Source organism: Empidonax traillii, unplaced genomic scaffold, assembly GCF_003031625.1.
Source record: "Empidonax traillii isolate 1590-97213 ecotype Southwest subspecies unplaced genomic scaffold, ASM303162v1 scaffold352:size1026972, whole genome shotgun sequence".
Taxonomy (NCBI): Eukaryota; Metazoa; Chordata; class Aves; order Passeriformes; family Tyrannidae; genus Empidonax; species Empidonax traillii.
Genome location: NW_020955545.1, coordinates 630,522 through 654,423, shown reverse-complemented (window position 1 = coordinate 654,423; position 23,902 = coordinate 630,522). Strand labels below are relative to the sequence as shown.

General features: G+C 39.6%; 1 protein-coding gene across 3 annotated transcripts in view; it reads right to left on the bottom strand.

The window, feature by feature from the left end:
* The window catches only part of ERICH1 (glutamate rich 1), a 68,124-nt gene that overhangs the window by 41,879 nt on the left and 2,343 nt on the right, over positions 1–23,902 (bottom strand). For all 3 annotated transcript variants that reach the window (XM_027892437.1, XM_027892438.1, XM_027892436.1), the window contains exon 2: positions 13,330–13,524. In XM_027892437.1, the coding sequence (XP_027748238.1) occupies positions 13,330–13,524 (195 nt within the window). The remainder of the gene's footprint in view (positions 1–13,329; positions 13,525–23,902) is intronic.

Here is a 23,902-nt window from a genome sequence, read left to right as displayed (position 1 = left end):
ACTCAGCTACTGTTTAAAATCTTTAAATCCATTAAAAAAACCCCAAAACAACTAGGTCCTTTGCTTGCTGTAAGACTGGACAGAGACTGAATCACTTCTGCTTTCTGTGTGGGTTGACCCTGGCTAGCAGCCAAACATCCACCAGACAGCCACTCCCTCACTCCCCCCCTCAGCAGGATGAAATGGGACGAACAGCTCATGGGACTAAGAGCTCATGGGTCAACAGCAGGGAGATCACTAAGCAACTACAACAACCTTTCCTTACACCCTCTTATTCACTCCCAACTTCACCTACTTCCTATTGCTGCAGGTTACACTCAGTCTCTTCAGTAAGACAAGGAGCAGTGCCAGGTGGTGGTGAGGGCTGTCTACAGTCAGTGTCGTCCCCTGCTCCTTCCCTCTCCCCCACGGGTGTTTTCTGTGGGCTGCAGGCCTTCAGGAACATTTCTTTAACAACAGAGCACCTCCTCCTCTGACTCTAGAGTTCCCACTGTTGTCACTCCTTTTAGTTCCCTCCTCTCTCAGGAGCTCTCTTAGTCCTCTCTCAAAGGAGTTCTGCCAAGGCACCCCCTTGTCTGTGGGCTCAGCCGTGCCCTGCGGTGGGTGGGTCGGAGCCGGCTGGAACCAGCTGTGTCCGGCACGGGGTAGCCCTGGCCTCCCCTCACAGAACCCCCTTGCCTGGACACCGCCACCCTGTACAGCTTCACAATCACATAGAAATTTTGTGTTGTTCCTGGAACTCAGAAAGCTTTGGTAACCCACTGTTAAACTTCCCAAAGGGCAGAACTCAAACTGCAAATCCAGCTAGAACATCCTGCAGCCCCCACACACAACTGTAAAGTTAGCCCAATCTTACCAAGATTGTCATCTTTTCCACAAAATTATCCCTTGGAAACACCTGGCTATCACTTCTCCAAATAGAACGAAAGAGTTTATCTTCAAAAATAGGTCTTTACAAAAAAGGAAGTGAGGGATTGATGTTGGTTCAAATACAAGGCCTGATTAGTTTAATGCCATACCTTCTACAAAACTCATTACTGTCAGTAGGCATTTTCTATGTGGTGTTACAGTTGATATAAAGCTAGACAAAAATAAGGCTTGAAAGAGGTCTGTTATCTCCTTTAAAAAGTTTGCATTAAAGTATGATTTTACTTATTAGAAAAGCTCAACTATGACCATGTTATAGCTATTCCTCATTTGTATTGCACAAAAATTTGTATTGCATACAAATGAGATAACAATCTGAAAATTCTGACAAACCCCAATGCACATAAACACCCCCTTGTTATCTGTACACAATCACTTTTCCCTTCACTGACTAGCAACACAAGTATCTATAAAGACAATGCACAGACAAATCCTGGGCAAGAGTTGTCTCCTTCAAAAAGTCTTCATAAACTGAAGTGCATCAAAGGTGGTATCAGTGACTAAATGTGGAATATACACACCTCAAAGCTCCTCCTGAATTGTGGTACTGGAAAATAGGTACTTTATCTGTTCATCAGTGAAGACACCAAATTGTTCTTCAACAGCGTGAACAAATCCAGTGATCCCAAATACCCACCCATTCCCCAATGTATACTCATTTTTGTTCAGGTGTCATCCAAGTTCCTGAACACCAAGCTATAGTTACTTTAGCCTGCCATGATAAGGTACATCAGAGTAACTTCAGGGACATGAGGTGTTATGTGCAAACAACCTCTGTTCACAGGTTGACTTTCACAGGTTTTTCAGTCTCAAGTTAATGTACACGACAGTGCTTTCCACAAAGACAGAAGCTTTTAGCTCAAGTAGACTTTTGTGCAATTGGAAAATAAAATCCTTTTACTTGGAGTGCTGCATAATTCCTACTATTTGACCTCAGTTTTCAGCAGAAACCTCTCCCTCAATTTTAGAGAAGCACATTCAGTAGAGGAGAAAACCAAAAAAAGTTATAATGATAATAAACAACCTAGCAAAGAACAGGCAGTCATTTACTGCTGGTCATTTGTTTCACTCAAATGATAACCATCACACAGAAATGGAAATGTTGTGTTATTTTGACTGGAGTAGCTGATGAATTATTTCTGTAGAAATTCAATACTGCAGGTAGAAGTTTGTTTCTCACAAAATTATGGAACTCCCTTAATGGAGAGCTACTACAGTTTACTATTACAGTCTGATCCCTTTAGCTTGTTTTAAGACCTGATTATCTGTACTTTATCAAAATAAACTAGGGGAATCACTCAAGCCAGTTACTGGCTGAAAATTATATATTCCTGCCAAAGATTCTTCATCTCTTTCTTTTTTTTTTTATTTATAAAAAGAATTTTTCTGAATATCTTTTGAATATTTAATTATCTCAAGTTACATTGTTTGCTATAGTCGCATATTTTATTGGCACCAATACACGTAACAGAATACTGAAAAAGCTTTTTCTTTTGCAAAATTCTTTAAAATTCTGAAGATGCCAGCTATTCTTTTCTGAAGGACACACTTCCCTGTTTGCAAAGTAAACCGTCAAAGTGTATAGTTCTATTCCAAATTGCTCTATACATATATTCAAACAATAAACTGATGAAAGAAAAAAGTCTTAAAATTAAATAGATACATGTTGTCCTCTGGCTCAAAAAATCCTCAAGCAGCATACTGCTGGAGAACATTGTGGGGAAGCAGTACAATACACTTATTTGATTCTAATACTCTTTTTTTACAATATTAACGGTCACAACATTTTAGTGTAAACAGCAGTATTCAATTTTTTTATTTACCTGAATTTCCACTATTTTATTGTTATGTTTACACAAAAAAGGTCTACTATCCTTTGATGTTCAAGCAATAGCATGCTTTCACCGCATTCCCAGATTTTTTTGTAGAATATAAGCCATATCACAGAAGACTGCTCCCAGTTCTTGGGGTATATACCATTTGTGCCTGGTAGCATGTTTAAACAAGCCAGTTCATTACAACTAACCTCCTGATAGAAGTGCTTTACTTCCTTGAAAAGAGTAAGTCTAGATTACGGAGCATACTAGACTGGAGCACTGAAAGAAGAAAACAACTTGAGAAAATCCTCAGAAGTACTTCCTCATCATGGTCTTTTCCTTCAGCGTGATGAAAACCAAAAACTTCAAAAAGAAACTGAGGTAAAAAAAGACATACTCATTTTACAAGACCCAAAGTTAGGATGAGAAATTCATAAAAAACAAGGAACATTTATTTCCCTCACTATCTTCCACAGGCACCCTAACTCTTAATTTACTTATTTTTTAGACAAGTAGAAAGGCTGTATTATAGCTCATTTTATTGAAGACAGCACTCACGATTATAACTCAGCTTCAGTTCCATTACATTAGGAATGGCAGACATTCTTTGTCACAGAGAAAAAACTGATTAAAAAAGTACAAATCCTTCTTCCTCTTGTTCTCACTCATTGTCTGGGGAGGAATTTTTTTTTTACTTACAAACGACTACAATTTCTACATTCTTCTGGAAAAAGTAGTGAAAACTAAGCAGAGTACAAAGTGAGAGTAAGTGAAGCATGGAAAAACCCTTGACTGAGGAAACCAAGAAACATAAGACTTTTCAGAGTAAAATCTGGAGAAGGGTAGATGGCAGTTTTAAAATTACAAGACAGCTAATTTAAAAAGTGGCACAAGCTATTTTGCTATTTTTTGTTTTCTGAAAATTGGAGGCAATGATGAAACTTTATAGCTAAGTGGTAAGTTATTTATTTTAAAAACTTCAGTGTCCCACAGATGCCCTTGTGTATGACTATATGCAATATTTTGATTAGATGTCCAAGAATTCTAGCTGCATAAAAAGGAGAATAAAGCTATCTTAACATTAAGTTAGTACTCAGCTCAATTACTTCTCCTAGCGCTGCAGATTGTAATTGTTCAACACACTTCTCAAAAGCCAAATACACCCCTATCAATCAATACCTTTTTTTAAAAATAAATGCAACAATATTGAATCTAAAAGGCCATGTCTAAGTTGCAATTAGTTAATTACCCTCACTGATGAAGTGATTATGTTACTAGTGGAACTCACCTGAAATAAGACTAGAAAATAAATAGATGTGCTAATCAGAATAAAAATATACAAAAATTCAGGATTTTAAACCTTTTTTCCCCCCAAACTGACATTTTCTACTTCCTAACTCCAAGTCATCGGTAACAGTCCATTCCCACTTGTGTAAAAAAATAACGCAAACCTCAGAAGCACAAAAAATTATGGAAAATCATTTGCCCAGAACATTGTTCAACACAAAGCTTGCATTATAAGCATTTCCACTTTTCAAATAATTGTTAGAGAGTACAGTTAATAAGAAAGACATGTAGAAAGTAAGCCTGTGCAACAACAGAAAACATGAGATTTGACTCAAATAACTACGATTTTGACAATGGTAGCTTAAGTAATAAACTCCACAGTGAAAACTGGAGCAGGAGTGGGGTCTCACACAACCGATTTTGTCATCAACACATTAAAAATTATTTCAAACAGGGTGAGAAGGTGAACAGCGAGAATGTTACACCATTACTATGCTGTAGTTCAACTTAGGGCTATCAGCCATTCTCTAGCTGAAACAAGGACATTTTATCAAGTTCTTACACAAGCCATTTTTCCATTTCCTTTACCAAGATAATTTGTTTCCTTGCAGCTGGCTACATTTAGGCTTAGAGCTTGTTTACATTAGAGCTAAAGCTGGCATTTTCTACTCCAATTAGGCAATCCCTACATACTCTTTGATGAGCTACTTATTAAATTGCATTCTGTTCTCATAGAGGCCAGAGGCTTTCCCTATGACAGGTAAGCTGATGAAATGAACAGGTAGAAGAGAAGAATGGATGAATGTATATACATAAGAACACTGGAAAAAGAAGGAATCTGTCAACCAGCAGAAAAAACCCCAAAACAAAACAAAAAGCCACAAAAACAGTTCTAGGGGAACTTGAAACCGAACAAGGCTGTTTCTGTCACAACAGAATTTACAGATATTATACACGCAGCCCACTCAGTCTGAACAGAGGCAGGTTTTTTGTTTGTTTCTGGGTTTTCGGTCGGTTGGCTTTTGATTTTTTTTCCCCTTCTCCCCCAAACCCCAGATCTCTACATTACCCCAAATCATGCAGCTACCACCTTGTGAAACTGGTCGGGTACCATTTTTACCACAGCCACCAGAGGCTGTTGTCTTCAGTCAAATAGTCTATTCACTTCTGGATATATCTATCCCATTTGCACAGTGTAATGGCACTGTAATACCACGTAATGTGAGAACTGTTGAAGCCTTGAGTGAAGACCGTAAGACTGTGACAACACTTTGTTGTATAATAATTATAATCTCCATTGCTCTGTAGCTTATTCACAATAGACAGCCTTTCAAAGTAATTAACTAAAGCAACGCTGAACTGTTTAACAAGCCTCTAAAGTTGTTTACTGCATTGACTACTGCTAGAATTTAATTTCTCAACCATATGCACTTCATCAACTTTATCAACTAAAAGGCAGGGCTGTTCATGCACATTTTTTAGACAAGTTCTGTCTTCTAGGCACTTCTGTCACAAGCTTAAGTTTTCTATAATAGAATGGCTGCAGGAAGACAGGATTAGAATAAGGAAGGACACAGTCCTGGTGTCCTAGTGATGATTTAAACACAGCATACTGTCAGCATCAGTAACTTCAATGGAACAAGTAAGAAGGAGAATACAAAATTATCACACAGCTGTATTGAATTTTGACAGGAATTCCTCATATATGATAAGAACACTGTGATATGTCACATTTGAGAGACATTCATGTTTTTATTTAATAAATATGGAGTAAATTGCATTTTGTCTAATTATGTAACATAACATGGATTTTGGCTTTTTTTAGAAAACTAAAGCCTATTAGTAGTAACAGCTTAGTAGTATTCTTCATTACCTCTTACTTAAATGAAGGAGAAGAAAGATTTAATAAGTTGTCTCCACAAGATCCGAGACTCCGGCCAGGCCCTCTGCATTTCAAATTCCTTTTTCAAAATCAGGGAAAATGCAAACATCAAATGTGGCACACTATGCTTTATACAGACAAACTGAACACTACATTTCACTTGAATGCAATTACCCGTTTTCAGCAACTCTGAAACTCCCTTTTTTATAAGGAAGATGCCAAACACCAATCAGTGAATCCCAAGTCCTTTAAAAAGTAGTTACAATTCTTACCAAGAAGGTCAGAGACTAAGGGGCCATTTCCTCTTATAAGGAAAGGCTGAGCCTACTCAGCCTTGAGAAGAGATCTGAGAGAGGACCTCATCTATGTACGTAAGTGTCTAAAGCAGGGGAGCCAAGAGGATGGGGCCAGGTTCTTCTTGGTGACCCCAACCACGAGGAGGTGAGGCAACAGGTAGAAATTGATGCACAGGAATTTCCATCCAAATATGAGGAAGAACTTTTTTACTGTGCAGTGACTGAGCATTGGAACAGATTGCCCAGAGAGGTTGTGGAGTCTCCCTCACTGGAGATATCCAGGAATCATCTGGCTGCAATTCCATGCAATGGGCTCTAGGATGACCCTGCTTAGGCAGGGAGGTCAGACCAATTGATGATCCACTGTAGTCCCTTCCAACCTGACCCATTCCATGATTCTGTGAAAAAGCCAATTCTACCATTAGCAAATCTCTAGGTAGAAGCATGCAAGTCTACTCTGAATATATACTATAAAGCTATTAAAAATAATTAGTGAGGTTTAAAAATATCAACAAAAAGTAAAGACATTACAGAAATGCAGACCTCAGGAGAAACATTTTTCATGAAAGTCATCCTTATTGCAAGTAGATCCTGCTCTAACAAGGGTCAGAAACAAACAAAACCTGTCCTTGTGACAAAGTTTAGTCAAAACCCATATCCAAGTGTGCAATTTGTATTTCAAAATGCTCCGTCTTTTGCCAGACACCCTTTTTTTTTTGTGATACAGCAAGTTTTTAAGCATTTTTAATACAGCATTTGGAACCATATTTGCAAGCACAGGGAAAATGTTCTCTTATTTGTGGGAGCTTTCACCTTTCCATTTGCTCTCTTTATTACTTTGCCTGCCGTAAGGCTCAGGTTATTATGTGTGTGTAACTTTTAAACAGTTTAAGGAAATAAAGATGGCTGTCTAGACCCTCTTTTAATTTTATGCTGAAGCAAAAAAAAATTTTTTTATTACATCTTCCGAAGTTAAGAACTATAGTTCTTGCAATGGAAGGATCAAGTTCCTCTAGGGAAGAAAAGGTTAGAAGTCTTACCTCACTGTCCTGGGGGATAGGAATCCCTACTTTGGTTACATTCATTTTCTCACAGAGTATTTTGGTGAAATAGGGGAAAAAAGTCTGATTTAGGACAAGTAGAATCCAAAGGGATGGTACATCTTACTATGCCCTAGAACAGAAATTTTGGCCACAGGCGTATTTTCAGGTTTGTTGGGTTTTCCCTTAACCACTTAAGGAAAAAAAAAAAAAAGTGACTTCTTTCCTTCTTTGGGATTCAGAAGAAGCTTGACACTTCCACAAGTTTTCTCCATCCATAACAGAACTACCCCTTCCTAACAACACCCAGCAGCGCTACAGGCTGGAGACAGAGTGGCTGGAGAGCAGCCAGGTGGAAAGGGACCTGGGGGTGCTGATCGACAGGAGGCTGAACATGAGCCAGAGTGTGCCCAGGTGGCCAAGAAGGCCAATGGCATCCTGGCCTGCATCAGGAACAGTGTGGGCAGCAGGAGCAGGGAAGTGATCCTTCCCCTGTACTCTGCGTTGGTGAGGCAACACCTTGAGTATTGTGTTCAGCTCTGGGCCCCTCAGTTCAGGAAGGATATTGAGGTGCTGGAGCAGGTCCAGAGAAGAGCAACCAGGCTGGTGAAGGGACTTGAGCACAAGTCCTATGAGGAGAGGCTGAGGGAGCTGGGGTTGTTTAGCTTGGAGAAGAGGAGGCTCAGGGGTGACCTCATCACTCTCTACAACTCCCTGAGAGGAGGTTGTAGCCAGGTGGGGGTCAGACTCTTCTCCCAGGCAATCAGCAGCAGGACAAGAGGGCACGGGCTTAAGCTCTGCCAGGGCAGGTTTAGGTTGGATGTTAGAAGTTCTTTACAGAGAGAGTGATCAGGCATTGGAATGGCCTGCCCAGAGAGGTGGTGGATTCTCCATCCCTGGAGGTTTTTAAGATGAGGCTGGATGTGGCACTGAGTGCCATGATCTAGTAATCACAGTGGGGTTGGATCAAGGGTTGGACTTGATGATCTCAGAAGTCTCTTCCAACCCAGTTAATTCTGTGATTCTGTAAGGAAGCACAAATAGCATTCAGAAGATAACACTATAGTCACAAAGGAAACTGTCCCTCAGAATTTACCTCCCATCTCCAGTTATTCTGGGTCTCATTGTAAACTTTAGCTCCAGAACTATGTGAGGAATTTTACAGGATAACCCTTTCTCACAGTAAATTATTAATCTTCCAAAATTATATGAGGACCAACATTAACAGGGTTCTGGTATTCTCTATAATCAAGTATCTTAAGTTCAACTTGATCTCAAAAAAAGGACATAAATGCAAATATTTAAAGGATATAAAAGTATGACCTTTAAATTTTATGGGCATGTCTCTATTAGGCTTCAAGATGCAGGCATTTAAGGCAATGCTGCAACTGCATTCCAGTAAAGATCAGAATCTGCTGGGGGGAGGATAGTGGTGGTTTAGCTCAGACAAATTGGTAATGGTATTTTCACAATCTGAAAAGAACTATTAAAGGGAAATAGAACACTGTGACGAGTTTTATAGTAAAACCTGTTATTTAATGCTAGAAAATAGTTAAGACTAAGTCGCTTTTAAGAGAAATCCTCAACTTCTTATTGACACTACTTTTTTTTTCAGTAGCATTTTGCAGAACTGAAATGATCACTTTCAAAATATCTACAAAAAAAATCGCTCTTATTTTCCATTGTTCCTTTCAATTACCCATCTTAGACTACTGCTACTTATATCATCAGCTGTTTTGTAGTTAAACCCATAATCTTTGATCTGTAAGAAGTAACTTAAAATAGTTTATGACTAAAATATTCAATCAATGCCTTTATGTTTTTCCTTCACTGAGGTCAGACAGTTTATAGCTGAAATCTTCTAGCCTGTCACTAAAGATGTACTTTCAATGTCCAATGCCATAAAATCACAACACCTAAATGCAAGAGCTCCTCAAATTAAAATAAAATCACCAGAAAAGAATGGCTGTCTGTTGGTTTCACAGATGGGAAACTGATTTATCTTTTTTCCCCATCAGTTTATCACTTCAACTGCCTTCAACTGCTTTTTTTTAAGTACTTATTTGTTGAACATCAGTCAAGGCAGAATCCTTTCTGTACTACTGCAGCCTTTGCATGTCTCTAACAGAAAGCAAGTTCAGTTATAGTTTGCTGTTAATTTCAAAAACAGCTTTGATGTTTTTCTGTGAAAATCTTGAATATGGACCTGTTCTTTTTGCTCGATGTTCCTTATCCCATGATCTATATTTTACTCGTATTAGGATCCTGAACCAAAAGCTTCTGTTTCATTACCTTGAAGAACACTGCATCAGGAATCAGACATAAACAATCAGAGGAGTTATAAATCACAGGTCAAATAAATTCTCCCCCTCACCTCCCACTTCAATGGGAGTTTGGGCAGGTCCTAATTTATAAGGAATGGTATAGATTCACTACAAATGAAAGCAGTATTGGTTTAAGAAATTACTTCATATTCATGCTTATTTAGCACAACTTCATCACAGAGACAATAAATAGCCTGTTACCTATTTTGAAAGGACAATTAGTTCCCAATGCTATCACATATCATTGTAAAGAATAAGTTTAATGTTTTATCAGCCTTTCAAAAATATGCCTCTCACTACTGACTACACAAAAGAAGTACCAGAAGTACTGATCTAGAAAATCAAAATATGTGTCAAACAAATGGAACTGCAGAAGTTGAAATCTTCAGGCAATCTTCTATTATAGTCATGGGATGCAATACAGGACAACAGCTACCAATCCTTGAAAGCAAATTCTACCAAAGGGACATGTAAGAAAACCAACCTGTTACTAGCCATTCTTGTTACATGTCGAGTGGGGGACTTTTCTTTTTTTTTAAAATTAACCCCCCCCGAAAAACAAAAACAAAACCAAACCCCCCAAAACAAAACAAAGAAACCCACCAAACAAAAATCAAAACCAAACCAAAAAACAGTAACACAGATTTCTAGACTGATGTATGTTGGAAAGGACTTCTGGAGGTGGTCATTAGTCCAAGCCCCAGTAAAAGTTTTCTAGTATGCTCTTGTTTTCGGCACTTTCAAGCATAGAGATACCAAAACTCTCTTTGGGCAGCCTGTTCCCAGTGTTTGGTCAACCCCAAAGCTGTATTCCCTCCTCCATCCAACTGGAATTATTCTTACCACAACTTCTTTGTCATCCCTTCTCCTGTCACTGAGCAGCTCCAAAAGGTGCATGGCTTGGTCTTCTCTATATTCTCCCTTCCCATTTGGTAGCTGAAGTAACAAAATTTCCTTCTTAAGGCTGAAACTCAATTCTCTCAGTCTCTCCTCATCCACAGTGTCATCTGGCTCCCTGGTCAGTAGTCATTACGATGCCCTCCAGTGGACTTCCTCTACTTTGTCACTACCTTTCTTTTACAGAAGCCCACTGGTCACAGGACAGTATGGACTCACAAATGCTGCTCCAGTGTGGTCTCACAACAGGAACAATCAATTCCCTCAAAGTGCTGGCTACAATGCTAATGCAGCACAGTATGTCATCAGTTGCCTTTGAGACAAGGATGCGATGCTGACTCAACCAGGCACCCACCGGAACACCAAGGTCCTCTTCTGTGGAGCTGCTTCCAGTTAGGTGTCCCACCCTGTGTTGTTGGTTACCACATATCAGATAAAGGACTGCACTCTGGTATTAATTGGTAATTAATAAGGTGTATCACTAGCACATGGCCATCTATCAAGTTTTGTACTACTGCTCATCATCCTTTAAGCCTGGCAGTCCATCTATTTGAGCATTCACCTACCCAGCTGACATCTCACCTTGGTAGCTGTAAGAATACTACAGGAGACCACACCACAGACCCTGCCTACCTACAAGCCAGTCATGTCAGCACAGAAGGCAACTGGTTTGCACAACTTGCCTACTGTTTCCAATTCCCTTTTTGTCCTTCACATGCTGGGAAAGAGCTTCCAGAAGGATTTACTCCCTAACAGGCTCACTTTTCCAGACTCTACCTTCTTGAAAATGGTCATGGTTTTTGCCTTTTGCAGTCACTGAGGAACCTCCCGATGGTGATGACTTCCCAAAGAGGATAGAAACCAGTCTCACAATGACATCAGTCAGCATCCCTGGATGCACAACTCTATGTCCCACTGGCATGCAATTGCACAGCTGGGTTAACTACTCCCCAGCTGTCACTGTCTACTGTGGACAATTCTTCACTTCCACAGGCTTTATTATTAGGCTCAGGGGTGCAGGAAGCAGGAAGACAAGTCTTACCAGGCAAAAAAAAGGCACTAAGTACCTCACCCTTTTCCTTATCTTCTGTCTAGTCCCTTGCCCATTAAGCAGTGGGTCCATATCTTCTTTAGTCTTCCAGCTGTTATCCCCACCCTTCTTGTTTCTTTCACATCCCCCATGAGATTCATCCCACATCCCTTGGAGATGAGCTTTGGCTTTCGTAACTCCATCACAGCACACTTGGGCAGCATCTCCAGACTGCTCTTCAGTAGCCAATACCTGCTTTCACCTTCTCTGTATAAGGGTCCAGAGCTCTCCCTCAGGAGTGTAGCTGCCTGCACTTATGGACAGCTCTCAGCTATCGCACAGCTGTTGATCCAGACTGTTATGAAGAAAGAGCTGCTCATAAAAGAGCTGTAAGAAGCCACCTCAGCAGGGGTTCCCCTCACATCACTCAAAGCTGCTTTTATGATGAAGCTTTTAAGTAGTTCCCAGCTTGAGCCAGACTGAAGTCATGCCTGTGCCTGGGCACACAGCCCAACTGATGCACACCCTGACTCACGGACTTTACATACTGGTTTGACCTCAGACCTGCCTGGTCACTACTGACTTGCCTCCTGTCACTGGACTGTTGGTTGAACCTGGTTACTGTTACCAGACATGTTCTGCTCTTCTTTTTCAGGCACTATGGGACTGCTTTCACAGTGATGACACAGCTCCTGTGCCTGCCTTGTCCCAGCTAGCCTTCCCTCACTTTCTTTCCTCTTGCTGTTCCCAGACACATCTGAGCTCAAGTTAGGCATCCTGACATACTTGCTTAGTTTTCTGTATATCAAAATGAGCCATTCTTGTGCTCTGAGAGGTTATTCTTGAAGATTGACCAGCTCTTCGGAGCTCCTTTGCAATTCAAACCAGTCTTCCATTTAATCCTACCAAGCAGACCCTTGAACAAGACAAACATCTGTTATTATGTAGTGCAGGGCCCTAATCCTACTATTCATTCTGCTCACTTCTTTCTGGACTTTACTCTCCTGCCCCACACCACATCCACTGTCAGTTCTTCCTCACTGCAAGTAACAAGTCTACATGAGCACCTCCCCTGGAGAAAGTTTTTAAACTCTTGGGAAACATACCTTTTTATTTCAAGTCAGTTTAGCAACTTTCTAGTTATGGGAAGATTTGGTTTTAGATGAATACAAAGCAAGTCACACCCCTATACTTGTGCACCGACCCCTTCACCCACAAGTAATATCACAGCTACTTCACTTTCCAACTCCATCTTTTGGCACACTGTTCACATTGTACAACTCATCGGAAAAAAGGACTTTTACTTACCTGTTCAAATATTCACGTGCCATGTTCATTGCATAAACACACCCAAAATAATGCTCTTTAGCAAGTACTAACATAGTCTCTGAATTGATATTTGCCTTCTGTTGCATTTTTGTGTTCCCCATGAGGTTTCTGTTGCAACACAAGGGCAGGAGGAAATGCTGGATCATGTATTCCCATCAATCTTTGGGTATATCTCTCACAGCTGAGCAGAGCTGTACCAGTATAAGCAATTTTATCACCATTCAACAAACATTACACCAAAGACAGTTATAGCTTACACTGAAGTTTCATATTTGCCCCTGCTAAATGCTGCATTCATGCCTTTACACCAGGACTACTGCTTGGTTTTCACAGGACTTATGCACTGACCTCGAGCGTTCTAGGTATTAAGTACCAGTAGCACTGGAATTCAGATTTGTCTGTTGGTATCAGTAGATGAGAAAAGTACATAGTACACTGCTCTGAAATAAAGCAGCTATATTTAAAAGCATATTATCAGAAAAAGGATAATGCAGACTCACCTTGAAATGATTTGCAGGGTGTATCAGTTGATGTGGTAGCATCTGCTGATGAAGTCTGAACATTACCCAAATCCTTTTCTTTGGATTTTGATCCCAGATTTTCAAGAACTGCCTCCTCTTCTCTATTTGAAGTATGCACAAGAGAAGATGATGAAGTTTCACCATAGAGTCGTTTCAGTAATTTTGCCAAGAACACTGTAGGGTAAGAAAACTTTTTTAAGCATGAAGAAATATCTTTAAAGATATTTTAAGACCTAGACCCCCTAACACTTAATTGATACGAGATATTTTCCCTCATATTCCATGCAATGGTCTTCAGTAGTCCCTACATCTCATAGGCACAACTGAAAATAATAAACTCTAAACTTGAGTCAGAAAAGCCAAATTAAAGACCCAGAGCTCACTAGCAAGGTTACATTTGAAGTCTTCTATTTGACTACATTTTGGCAATAAATTAATACAGTACATTTACAGGCTAAACACAAATTAATTTTTAATTTTTAAAACAAGTACCTTCCTATACAAGTGTTATAAGCTTGCTCAAAACGCAGGTCTCTTCTGGCACAGAGGCACTGCAATTAAGTTACTTATTAAAATCAGTAAGCTACAACTATTTAATCATATAGAAAAACTAGAAGTAGACAGCAGCAGAAACACATGGTACCCCAATTATTTCTACAGAATTAGCAGTATTCTTATACGCCTCTTCTTCTTATGGGCCCCTTTCTGACGACACTGACAATCTGCTACTAGTTACTCAAATGCGAGCATCATTCAATTAAAGAAATAGATGCAAATAACCTACTCATCATCAAAACCATCTTCTTATGGAAATGTGTAAATTTCAGTCACTTTAAAAGACATGTTATACTAAAATATAAAGTAATACTAAGAAAGTTTTTTTCTATTGCAAAACAACATCCCTAGTTTCATGAATTCTACATGATCAAGCAGACACTGTGGGATGCAGGGGGTGGTAAAAGAGAGATTTGGAGAAAAACATGTTATTTAAATTACAAATTTAAATTTAATATACATTTCTTGGACACTATACAAGTAACTTGGTGTAGATTCATAATAAATATTTCTGCCAAAAGAAAAGGACTTATACTGCTGTAAGAACAGTTCCTACTGCAGCTTAGCTGAAACACATATTATCATCACATAATTCGTGAATACATTACTTCACAACTGAAAAAAAACATCTTTGTCCTTGAACATCCAATGTTTGATAGACAAACTGTGCCTCCACATGTTCCTTGGCAACTATGCTTCATCTGTCGTGTAAATGCCTAACTGTGGGTTAGAATACTTTGTTACAGGTTAAGACTACTGTTCCTAGAAAGCCAGACACAAACAAGTGACTCTGTGTTTTCTTTTCAGAAAGTTCCCTTGCCAGGTTAGTCTACAGCTAGAAAGACAAAATCCACAATTGCCCTCAACTAGAGAAATCAGACAGAAATAGTCAGTGCAATAAGAAAAAGTTAACTGCTCTTTGCAGATCTCTGACTCTAAAACAAGTTATCCAAGAGGATAACTTTCCCCAAGTGCTGCTACCAACACTACAGCATTTTCATGAACTCCAGTAGAGCTGTTACTAAATACTGTGGTTTAATGCCAATAGGCAGCAATTCCCCCACAGCTGTTCACTCGCTGCCCCCACATGGAATGGGTGAAAGAATCAGAAAGATAGATTTGAGACCACTCATGGGTTGAGGTAAAGACAGTTTTAATAGGTAAAGCAAAAGTCATGCACACAAGCAAAGCAAGGAATTAATTCACCACCTCCCATGGGCAGGCAGGTGTTCAGTCATCCCCAGGAAAGCAGGGCTCTACCATAAGCAAAGTACACTTGGGAAGACAAACACCATCACTCTGAACATCCCTCCCTTCCTCCTTCTTCCTCCAGCTTTGTATGCTGGGCATGATGTCATATGGTGTGGGATATCCCTTGGGTCAGTTGGGGTCAGCTGTCCCAGCTGTGTCCCCTACCAGTTCCTTGCACACTCCCAGCCTCCCCACTGGTGGGGTGGGGTGAGGAGCAGAAAAGGCCTTGACTCCGTGTAAGCACTGCTTGCTCAGCAGTAATGAAAACATCCTTGTCTTATCAACACTATTTTCACCACAAATACAGAAAACACAGCACCACTGTTATGAAGAAAATTAACTCTAACACAGCCATAACCAGTACACAAATTAACATTCAAGCATTTGTACCAAGGAAGCTGTTCTTTCAAAGCAAATTATTATTGACCTACTAATGAATCTATGGAAATACATTTTCTCCAAGTCTGCTGAGAAGAGCCAGCCTCCTCATAGCTACAGTTGATTTTATACTCCCCATCCTAAAATCTGATTTTTCTAGTCATCTGTTCAGTTATCCTCACTGTCTGCCCCCCCCCTCCAAATTACATCACTCTTTTTCCTTTCCTTTTTTAAAACAGGAGGACTTTACTCATACACACATTAGCATTGCTTCAGAAAGCAAGATGAGACCTGCTGTGATACACTCATTCCTTCTCATTCCCATGGGGAACTCTCCCCATCTCGAATACCTATGCTTGAGAAAGGAAGCTGAAACGATGCCTGCCTTTGGAGGGAATGAATACTGAGGAGAGTATTCTTTCATAGAAATCTCTTTTGCTCAGAAAGAAATATCTAGATCAGAAACAGTGACAGATTTACTTCACCAGAGCAGTATCCATATGGCTGGAGAAGCAGCTAGGTGCAGAGTGAGAGAGTTCTTTACTGCCTGCAAAGTTTGCACACCTGTGTCAGCACACCTTGGCACTGACACAAGTCATCTCTTAAGACAACTGGTAATTTCCAAAAGCTAGAACAGAATGGAAGTGAGCAGTGGTGACACCTAGGCATGACAAGGTCCTCCTCTGGAACCTGATGTATTTCAAGTCTTCTGAAGACAGCAGGAAGCAATTTATCACAGCGGTATCCCTTCCTCAGGAGAACACAGAATCACTAGAAAGCACTGAAAAAACTGATTGATTTAGTTTTAACTATTTAGAATCCTAAGGATATTCTAGCCAGAATGAAAAATAAAATAAAAGTATGCCTGCAGCCCAAAACTTTTTGAACAAATTGGTCCTGCGTATCAGTGAACAAGGAAATTAGACTCTGAGGAATACCTATCCTGCCACAGTCAGCAGCTTTACATGCTCCAAAGCAGCACTGTGCTTTGCAGTTGAGAGTCTTAGAGCTAACAAAACATTTTTCAGATGACAGAGGAAGCTCTCTCCTCAGGTTTTATTGCTGCAATTACTTAAAAAAAGGTATCATGTGATATCCATGAGCACTGGCTTAACAACAGGAGGTTGGTCTTGCCTGATGCTATGGAGCAGTTCTTCCCTATTCAAAAACTCTCCTTTAACCCGATGTCTTTGGCACTATGCAGTATCAGAGATCAGTCCATTTGGTAAGAACTACTCAGACCCTTTAAAAACAACTACCTCTTACCATAAAATTAGTTAAAGAAAATTCAAGCAAAAATATCTGCTACCTATCAGACTTTTAAAATGGAGTAAGACTTGCTCTCACCATACGCATAGCATAGCCAAGTTAATAATCATATATAACCATATGGCTATTTGTTGCTGTTGTTTTCCAGTCAGCATAACTGATGGAGGATCTGTAGAGGTTTATGCGGTTTCTCGATTCTGATTAAGCTTTGAATTTAATTTTAAAAGCAAAAAAAAAAAAAATCAATTTCCAGCTGAAAACATGCAACACTATCAAAATATCCAGCCTGTAACTGAAAGCACTGAATATTCCTACTGTGCAATGAGCTGAAGCAAAACCAGAACACGTATCTTTACAGAATTACTCAGTGACAAAAAACCCCAGTATTTTCAGGCGTGAGAACAAGCTGCAATAGGTTCCAAGCTAGTTCCATGGCTAATTCTTGACAACTCGTGTGGAAATAGTGACGTACAGATACATCAGAAAACTGAAAAAGCTGCAGTTTGACATCACATAAATAAAGCAAAGTGTAACTCCAAGAAATACAGGGCAGAACACATACTGGCTTCTGATACAAACTGTGAACATCCATGATCTTTCTACTACAATGTTGCAAGAAGAGTAAAGAGAGTCCTTCCAATAAACACATTTTTGGCATCTCTGTATTAAACTGATGCCTTGATTTAATTCATGTTATGTACATAAGCAGACCATCCACAAACATATACTGGATAGCACTGCAGATTTATGAACGTTCTCCTGAGGTTGACAACATGACTTAGCATGACTTACAACTCAGTTAAGACTAGAGACTGTATCAAAAGCATGCTGAATAACTAAACAAATTAAGTACTGAACAACATCAGAAGAGTTCCTGTCCAGCTGAGCGTAGGAGGCAACAGTTTCCTCAAAAACATTTCTATGGAGAATGCTTGCCATGTACTTTTGGCTACTTGCCATACATACTGTAAGCACCCCCCCAAGTTTCTCAGTTGGTTGCCTCCTGCCTACTCAAGTCAAAGTTGGGCAGCAAGAACAAAATAAATGGCATCAAGAGCACTGAACACAACAGAACTCCATGAAGCTTGCAAGTTGTCCTACTTGGTGTCCTTCTCTCTCTTTGTCTCCTATAAACAGCTTTACAAAAAGGGAAAAATCAGGCATTTCTTCTGAAATTATCCCATGAGCAAGATGTGCTAATATGCTATTTTTGCTAAAGCAGAAGAAAAGATAGTACAGCATAACGGAAGAGGACAGAAAGAGGAGACAGAATGATAATCCCCATGCAAAACATATGAACAAGGCTTCATAAAATGTTCAGTTCATCTCTTGCAGAATTACTATCCAATATTCAAATGGATTTAAATCCTTGAAGTCTCTTTTTATTATGCAAGTACCATATCTCCTATGAAGGTCATGACAGGACAGTTACTTTACAACACGGTCATAAAAATCACAAAACCATTAAGGTTGGAAGGGACCTCTGGACATCATCTAGTCTGATCCTAATGCTCAGAGTAGGATCAACTTGAGCAGACTGCTTAAGGCCTTGCCTAGTTGGGTATAACAATCCCATTGCCTGGATCATCTTCTCTTCCCAAATCATGGCTGCACAGTCAACTCCTTGACCAGAGATGCTCAAGGAGCTGACTTGAAAAAGAGTGACTCTTGAAAAAGATATGCCTGCATTTATCAGGATTGAGAGCAACAGAGTGTAAAAGTATTTAAAGAGACTGCTACATACAGAAAATGTTATCCAGACAGCCATTCTTACCAACTAGCAGGTGAAAGACTAATGATAACTTCAGGCTAGGAGCTACTATCCATTCCATTAAACCATTCCCCACAAAGCTTACTTGTCCTTTAACCATTCAGGATGGAGTTTCATAGTTCAGGTCTTCTGGATTCTTTCCAAAGGAGTTGCTCAGCTGGCCAAACTGATGAACAAAAGTCTTCATTCTGTATTCGTTTGGGATAACACAGTGATTCTTGGGTCACGGCTCTGTAAGCCTCAAGAAGACAAAGGCATCTAGTTTGTACTGCAGGTACTGGGGCAAAATTCGGTTTGTAGTTATGATGCCTAATGGAATGCAAAGTATCATACTCTGCCTACAGATCAGACACTGGCCTTGTGTAAACAAGACACCAATTCTGCCCATGAACCTCTGGGTGTCCAAGACGTACTGAGTACAGATGACAGTGCACTGAGTACAAGCCCTTGTTATAGTAAATGGAAATCAATATACAGGACCTCCAAGAGTAATTAAATTTATTAACCTTGACCTGAATTTCACAATACAAGAAAAGCCACACATACATCGCCCTTGGACAAAACCAAAACCTCTGACTGCAAAGTCCCACATCCAAAACTGCACAAGTAAAACCAAAATCAGTTGAAAGCTCAAAACCCCCAAATCATTACTAGAAATGGTAGAGACCAGAGGCTTGAATTAAGTCAAGAGAACCTGTATGTGTGTGCAAGCACACAACACATTCTAGCCCCAAGAGAAATTACTGGCTATTTAAACATTAACTTCAAACCCCTTTAAGTAGAGATCAATTAGCTGCAGAGAGTATTCCCAGATCTGGGATACCAGTTCAGCAACTAGCAACAGATTAAAACGAAAGAAGAAAGGGAGTAATTAACTACAACAAAACATTCCATGGCACCTTAAAAGGTATCATTTTCCCACTGCCCCTCATTTTTATATGACTTTCCCATTTCCAAAAACATTCAAGCTACACAGGGATAGAAAAGAATGATGCAGTGACATCATGATGCAAATACACTGTGTATAGTCCAACAGTTCAGATCATCGTAAGGGTGTATCTAATACCTAAGAAGGGATTCTCTTGTTCAGGTTGGGAGGAAGAAACAGAAAACGTCCCTTTCCTGCAACGAGCGAGGTCAGTTTTGCCAAGAGTGACGTAATTCCATTTCACACGGATAGAGAGTGCAAACCAAAGCAAAGCACTGTAGCACTGTTATGGGAATAACAACATTGATTTTCCAAATGAGGGGAGAAAAAAAGTGAAACGTGCAGAATTCTATATGTGGCAAAAGTACAGTTTTTGTGTACATAGGAATGTGAAGTCTCTAATTTGACAGTATTTTGCTTTGGATTCACAATCTGCAAGCAGTTCTCACCCTGCAGGCGAAGCTATGGTAACAGGCTCTTATAACAGCAGCTAAAGGACATAAAAACAATAAAAGCAAGGACTGCAAGATATGCAGCAGAAAATCCAGGCTGAAGCTGACTGTCTTTTGAAAAAGGCTCTTGAAGACAAACACAGAAGCTAACATCTTACAAAATCTTGTGTTTGGTCAAAGAGGATGCTATTCCGCAGATCATCTACATCATCTTCAGTCTTCATGCTTCAGACTTAACTGCCTCTGTCTATGAATTTATAGTCCTTATTCCCAAACAGCTCTGTTATTCTATAGCATCCTTTCTTGAGAAAGACACCAAGTAATTTTTCAGCTTCAATTCAGAGTAGAATTAACTTGCAACTTAAGGCCAGAAAAAGCACTATGCTGTCTTGTCTGAATGACTGGAAGAAGCAGTTTTACACACTTACCTGCTCAGACCCAACAACTTGTGTCTCAATACTTTTAATATACTTCAAAAGACTCTAGAGGTCCTTCAAGAAATGGAGGAACTCAGTAGTTTTTGGGAGGGGTTTTTTCCAGTGCTTAATCACCTTTGGCATAAAACACAGAGGATGTTTGCTACTCACATTTGAAAATCTTGAGTTTTTTCAGCCTTGCACCTTTTTCTTCCTTAGTATATTGTAGAATCTGGTATTACGTAGTCTCATCTATACTATGTTTCCTGTAAAGATCTCCCTACAAGAAACCTTAATTCTGAAGTCTCTTGACCTGGAAGGCAGCCTCTCAGCCTCGTACACCTTCCTTTTAACTATTTGCCTTCAAGAGAGCACTCTTTTTGAACAAAGATTGTTCATCCCATTTCTCCCACAAGCTATTACTACCTGGGTCAGCTGATGTCAAGGAGTGGTAGAAGGATTTACTTGTATTTAAGGTCACGGGAATTTTGTGCCTGAACTAATGGGTATCAGCTGTCTACACCCTGTATGGTTGTTAACCAAAACATAATGGGGAGCTGCACAAGGAGCTCAGATGCTACCATTTTAAATCTAGTGTGTAATACTAACTTTAAAATATCAAGGTTTGTCTCAAGATAGTAAGATTATTCTCATTGAAAACAGCATCTAGTAGTGTTCAACATCCCATTAGACATTAAAATCAGATGCTAATTGCCTAATTTTTACTCCTATCTTATTCTTGATTACAGGTTCAAGAACCACAGTGGAAAAAACCTCCAGTTTTGTGCTCTAATGTAGTGTTGATAATCTTTATTACTTAGCAATAATTTTTATAATACATGCAAACCCACTTGGTTATCCAAAACTCAGAATTATACAATTCTGCTGTCTTTGAGGCAACTTTTGAACAGCTGTAACTTATACTTAAGTATAAAGCGCAAATCAGCAGGATTCAAAGGCAGGAAAAAAAAGAATATAGTGATTACATACCCCACATTTACGTATTCACCTAAATTAAGCAGTTATCACAACGGGGGAGTGATTTCCCACTCCAAGATTGACCAGTGTGCATCCAGACCAACACAGTTCATAGCAATTGCAGGTACAAACCAGTAAGTTATTTACTACATAAAGCAGACATTTATTTTCTCTTCTTAGCTTAGAAGAAACTGATTTAGGTTCACCAAGCATGATCTCGATATCAAACTGCAGTTTCAAATCAGTGAGACTGGTGTTACATCTGTCAGCAAATTCTACATGACTGCATAGTTCAATAAGAATCTCACTAATAGACTGTGCCATCCTGTCTCAACAAAGGTTTTAGAGACCTCTCAGTAGGCCACCTTAATTGCAGCCACAAGCAATCTAGACATCTAATAAACTTGACATGACACAGATGATAAGAAGCTACATAAGCACAACGAGAACACCAGGATTTTGTTCTGGCTGTTCATAACCTTGTCTGCCTTGTAGTGAAACCGTCCAAAATGTGTACTGCTACTGCAGTCTGGGGAGTCCTGGGAAAACAAGAGCATCTTCACTGTTATTTCAATTTGTGCAGGCTATCATCTTCCAGCTTAAAAACATATTTCTCATCCTGCACCATTATCTTGTTTTCACCTGTCACAACCAAACAGACCTCACTCAAAAGAACCAAAGATATCTCACACACCCTCACTAAATCTCAACTTTGGTGATTATTATTGTTAGTTGTAACAATAGCCCAACTCTGAGTGTGCCAGTAGCGTGTCTTGGAAGCCAGGAGGGCCCACCAGGTCTTGGGCCAAACACAAAGAAACCAACTCATTCATAGTTCAGATTGCTGAAGAGAAAAAAATTGTAAATTTGAAAGAGACACTTTCATATGAGGAGAGGAAGCAAGACAAAACAAAGTTCAATATACCAGGACTTAAAAAACAAACCATGAAACTGCCAGGTGTTGTATCACTGAGCACAGACAAAAGTCCAACAAGATTGTGCATTATTAAGTGCTATTTAAAAGGAATCTTCTTAAGCTTATACTATACAAAATATAAATACAACTGAACTTCTACATAACCTTCTTCACAGTTTGCTGCGATTTCAGTATTTGATTTCAACATAATATCCAGCGACTTCTGCAACTGCCCTCACATATACATATGACAGAAATCAATATTATACCTAACATCTTTCTGCTCCTCACCCCACCCCACCAGTGAGGAGGCTGGGAGCACACAAGGAATTGGGAGGGGACACACTGGGACAGTGACCCCAACTGACCAAAGGAATATTCCATACCATTTGTTGTCATACTCAGCATATAAAGCTGGGGGGAAGAAGGAGGAAGAGGGAGATAATCAGGGGCAATGCTTGTCTTTCCAAGTCATTGTTACACGTGATGGAGCTCTGCTTTCCTGGGGATGACTGAACATCTGCCTGCCCATGGGAAGTGGTGAATGATTTCTTCTTCTGCTTCGCTTGCACAGATTTTGATTTACCTATTAAATTGTCTTTATCTCAATCAAGTGATATAGAAGTGAATTTTCTCACTTTTACTCTTCTGATGTTTTCCCCCATCCCAGTGGAAGGTATGTGAGTGGCTGTGCGGGGCTTAGTTGCCAGCTGGAGTTACGGCACGACACAATCTTAACTTTGCTCCAAGATAAACCCACAGATTCCAGAAATCTATTGATGACAAGATCAAAACCAGTGTTTAGTGAAAGCTGTCAAACACTGGCTGTTTAAAAAGGTAAAATAACTCCATACCAACATGGCACCACCTCCCCCACTCACCCCTTTTGCTAAATAAGTACAAGTACATACACCTGTACTTAAATATATCCTAGCATGTTTTAAGAGTCCCATCTATCACTTGTGGACCATCCCATCTCACTGCAAAGTAGATAAGAATTGTTCCAAAGTAAAATTTCTAAAAAGAAATCAGCCTTAAACTAACACCCTCCATCCCCCAAAAAACCCAAACAACCATGCACACAAAATACAGAGCCCTCAAGACCCCATGATGTGTAGCTCCAGAAACGCAGCTCTCTGTGAGCACGCGCTCTTCTCACAGACTTTCAAAACAGAAAGCCATTGGATGTATAATTTCTGCTTCTTTCATTACCATGTTGGCCTTTTTCATCATGGCACAACATTGAGGTCAGCAACAAAAAGGGCTTAACATTTTCTTTTCCTCCCTCCATGAAAGGTTTTAATGGCACAGTCAAGTACTTTTACTCCAGTGCAACTCCTATGTTTAATCACAAAAAACAGACATTTGTGATTTACTCAACTACAATACAAAAAAAAATTTATATCTTGGTAAGCTGTAATAAATCTCTGGTCACTGAAACCAACACCCCCAATTGTTAGGGGGAGCAAGATACCTTTACCAGAAGAAAAAAATAGTGTCAGGCATTAAACTCCATTTCTAATTATTATTTCCCTTACTGATACGCTTATGTGAATAAAGACATAATAAAGACACAATAAAAAAAAGGTGTTGATCTTTTTTTCCCAGTAAAACCTCAAAAGTATTTTCTAAAAAATT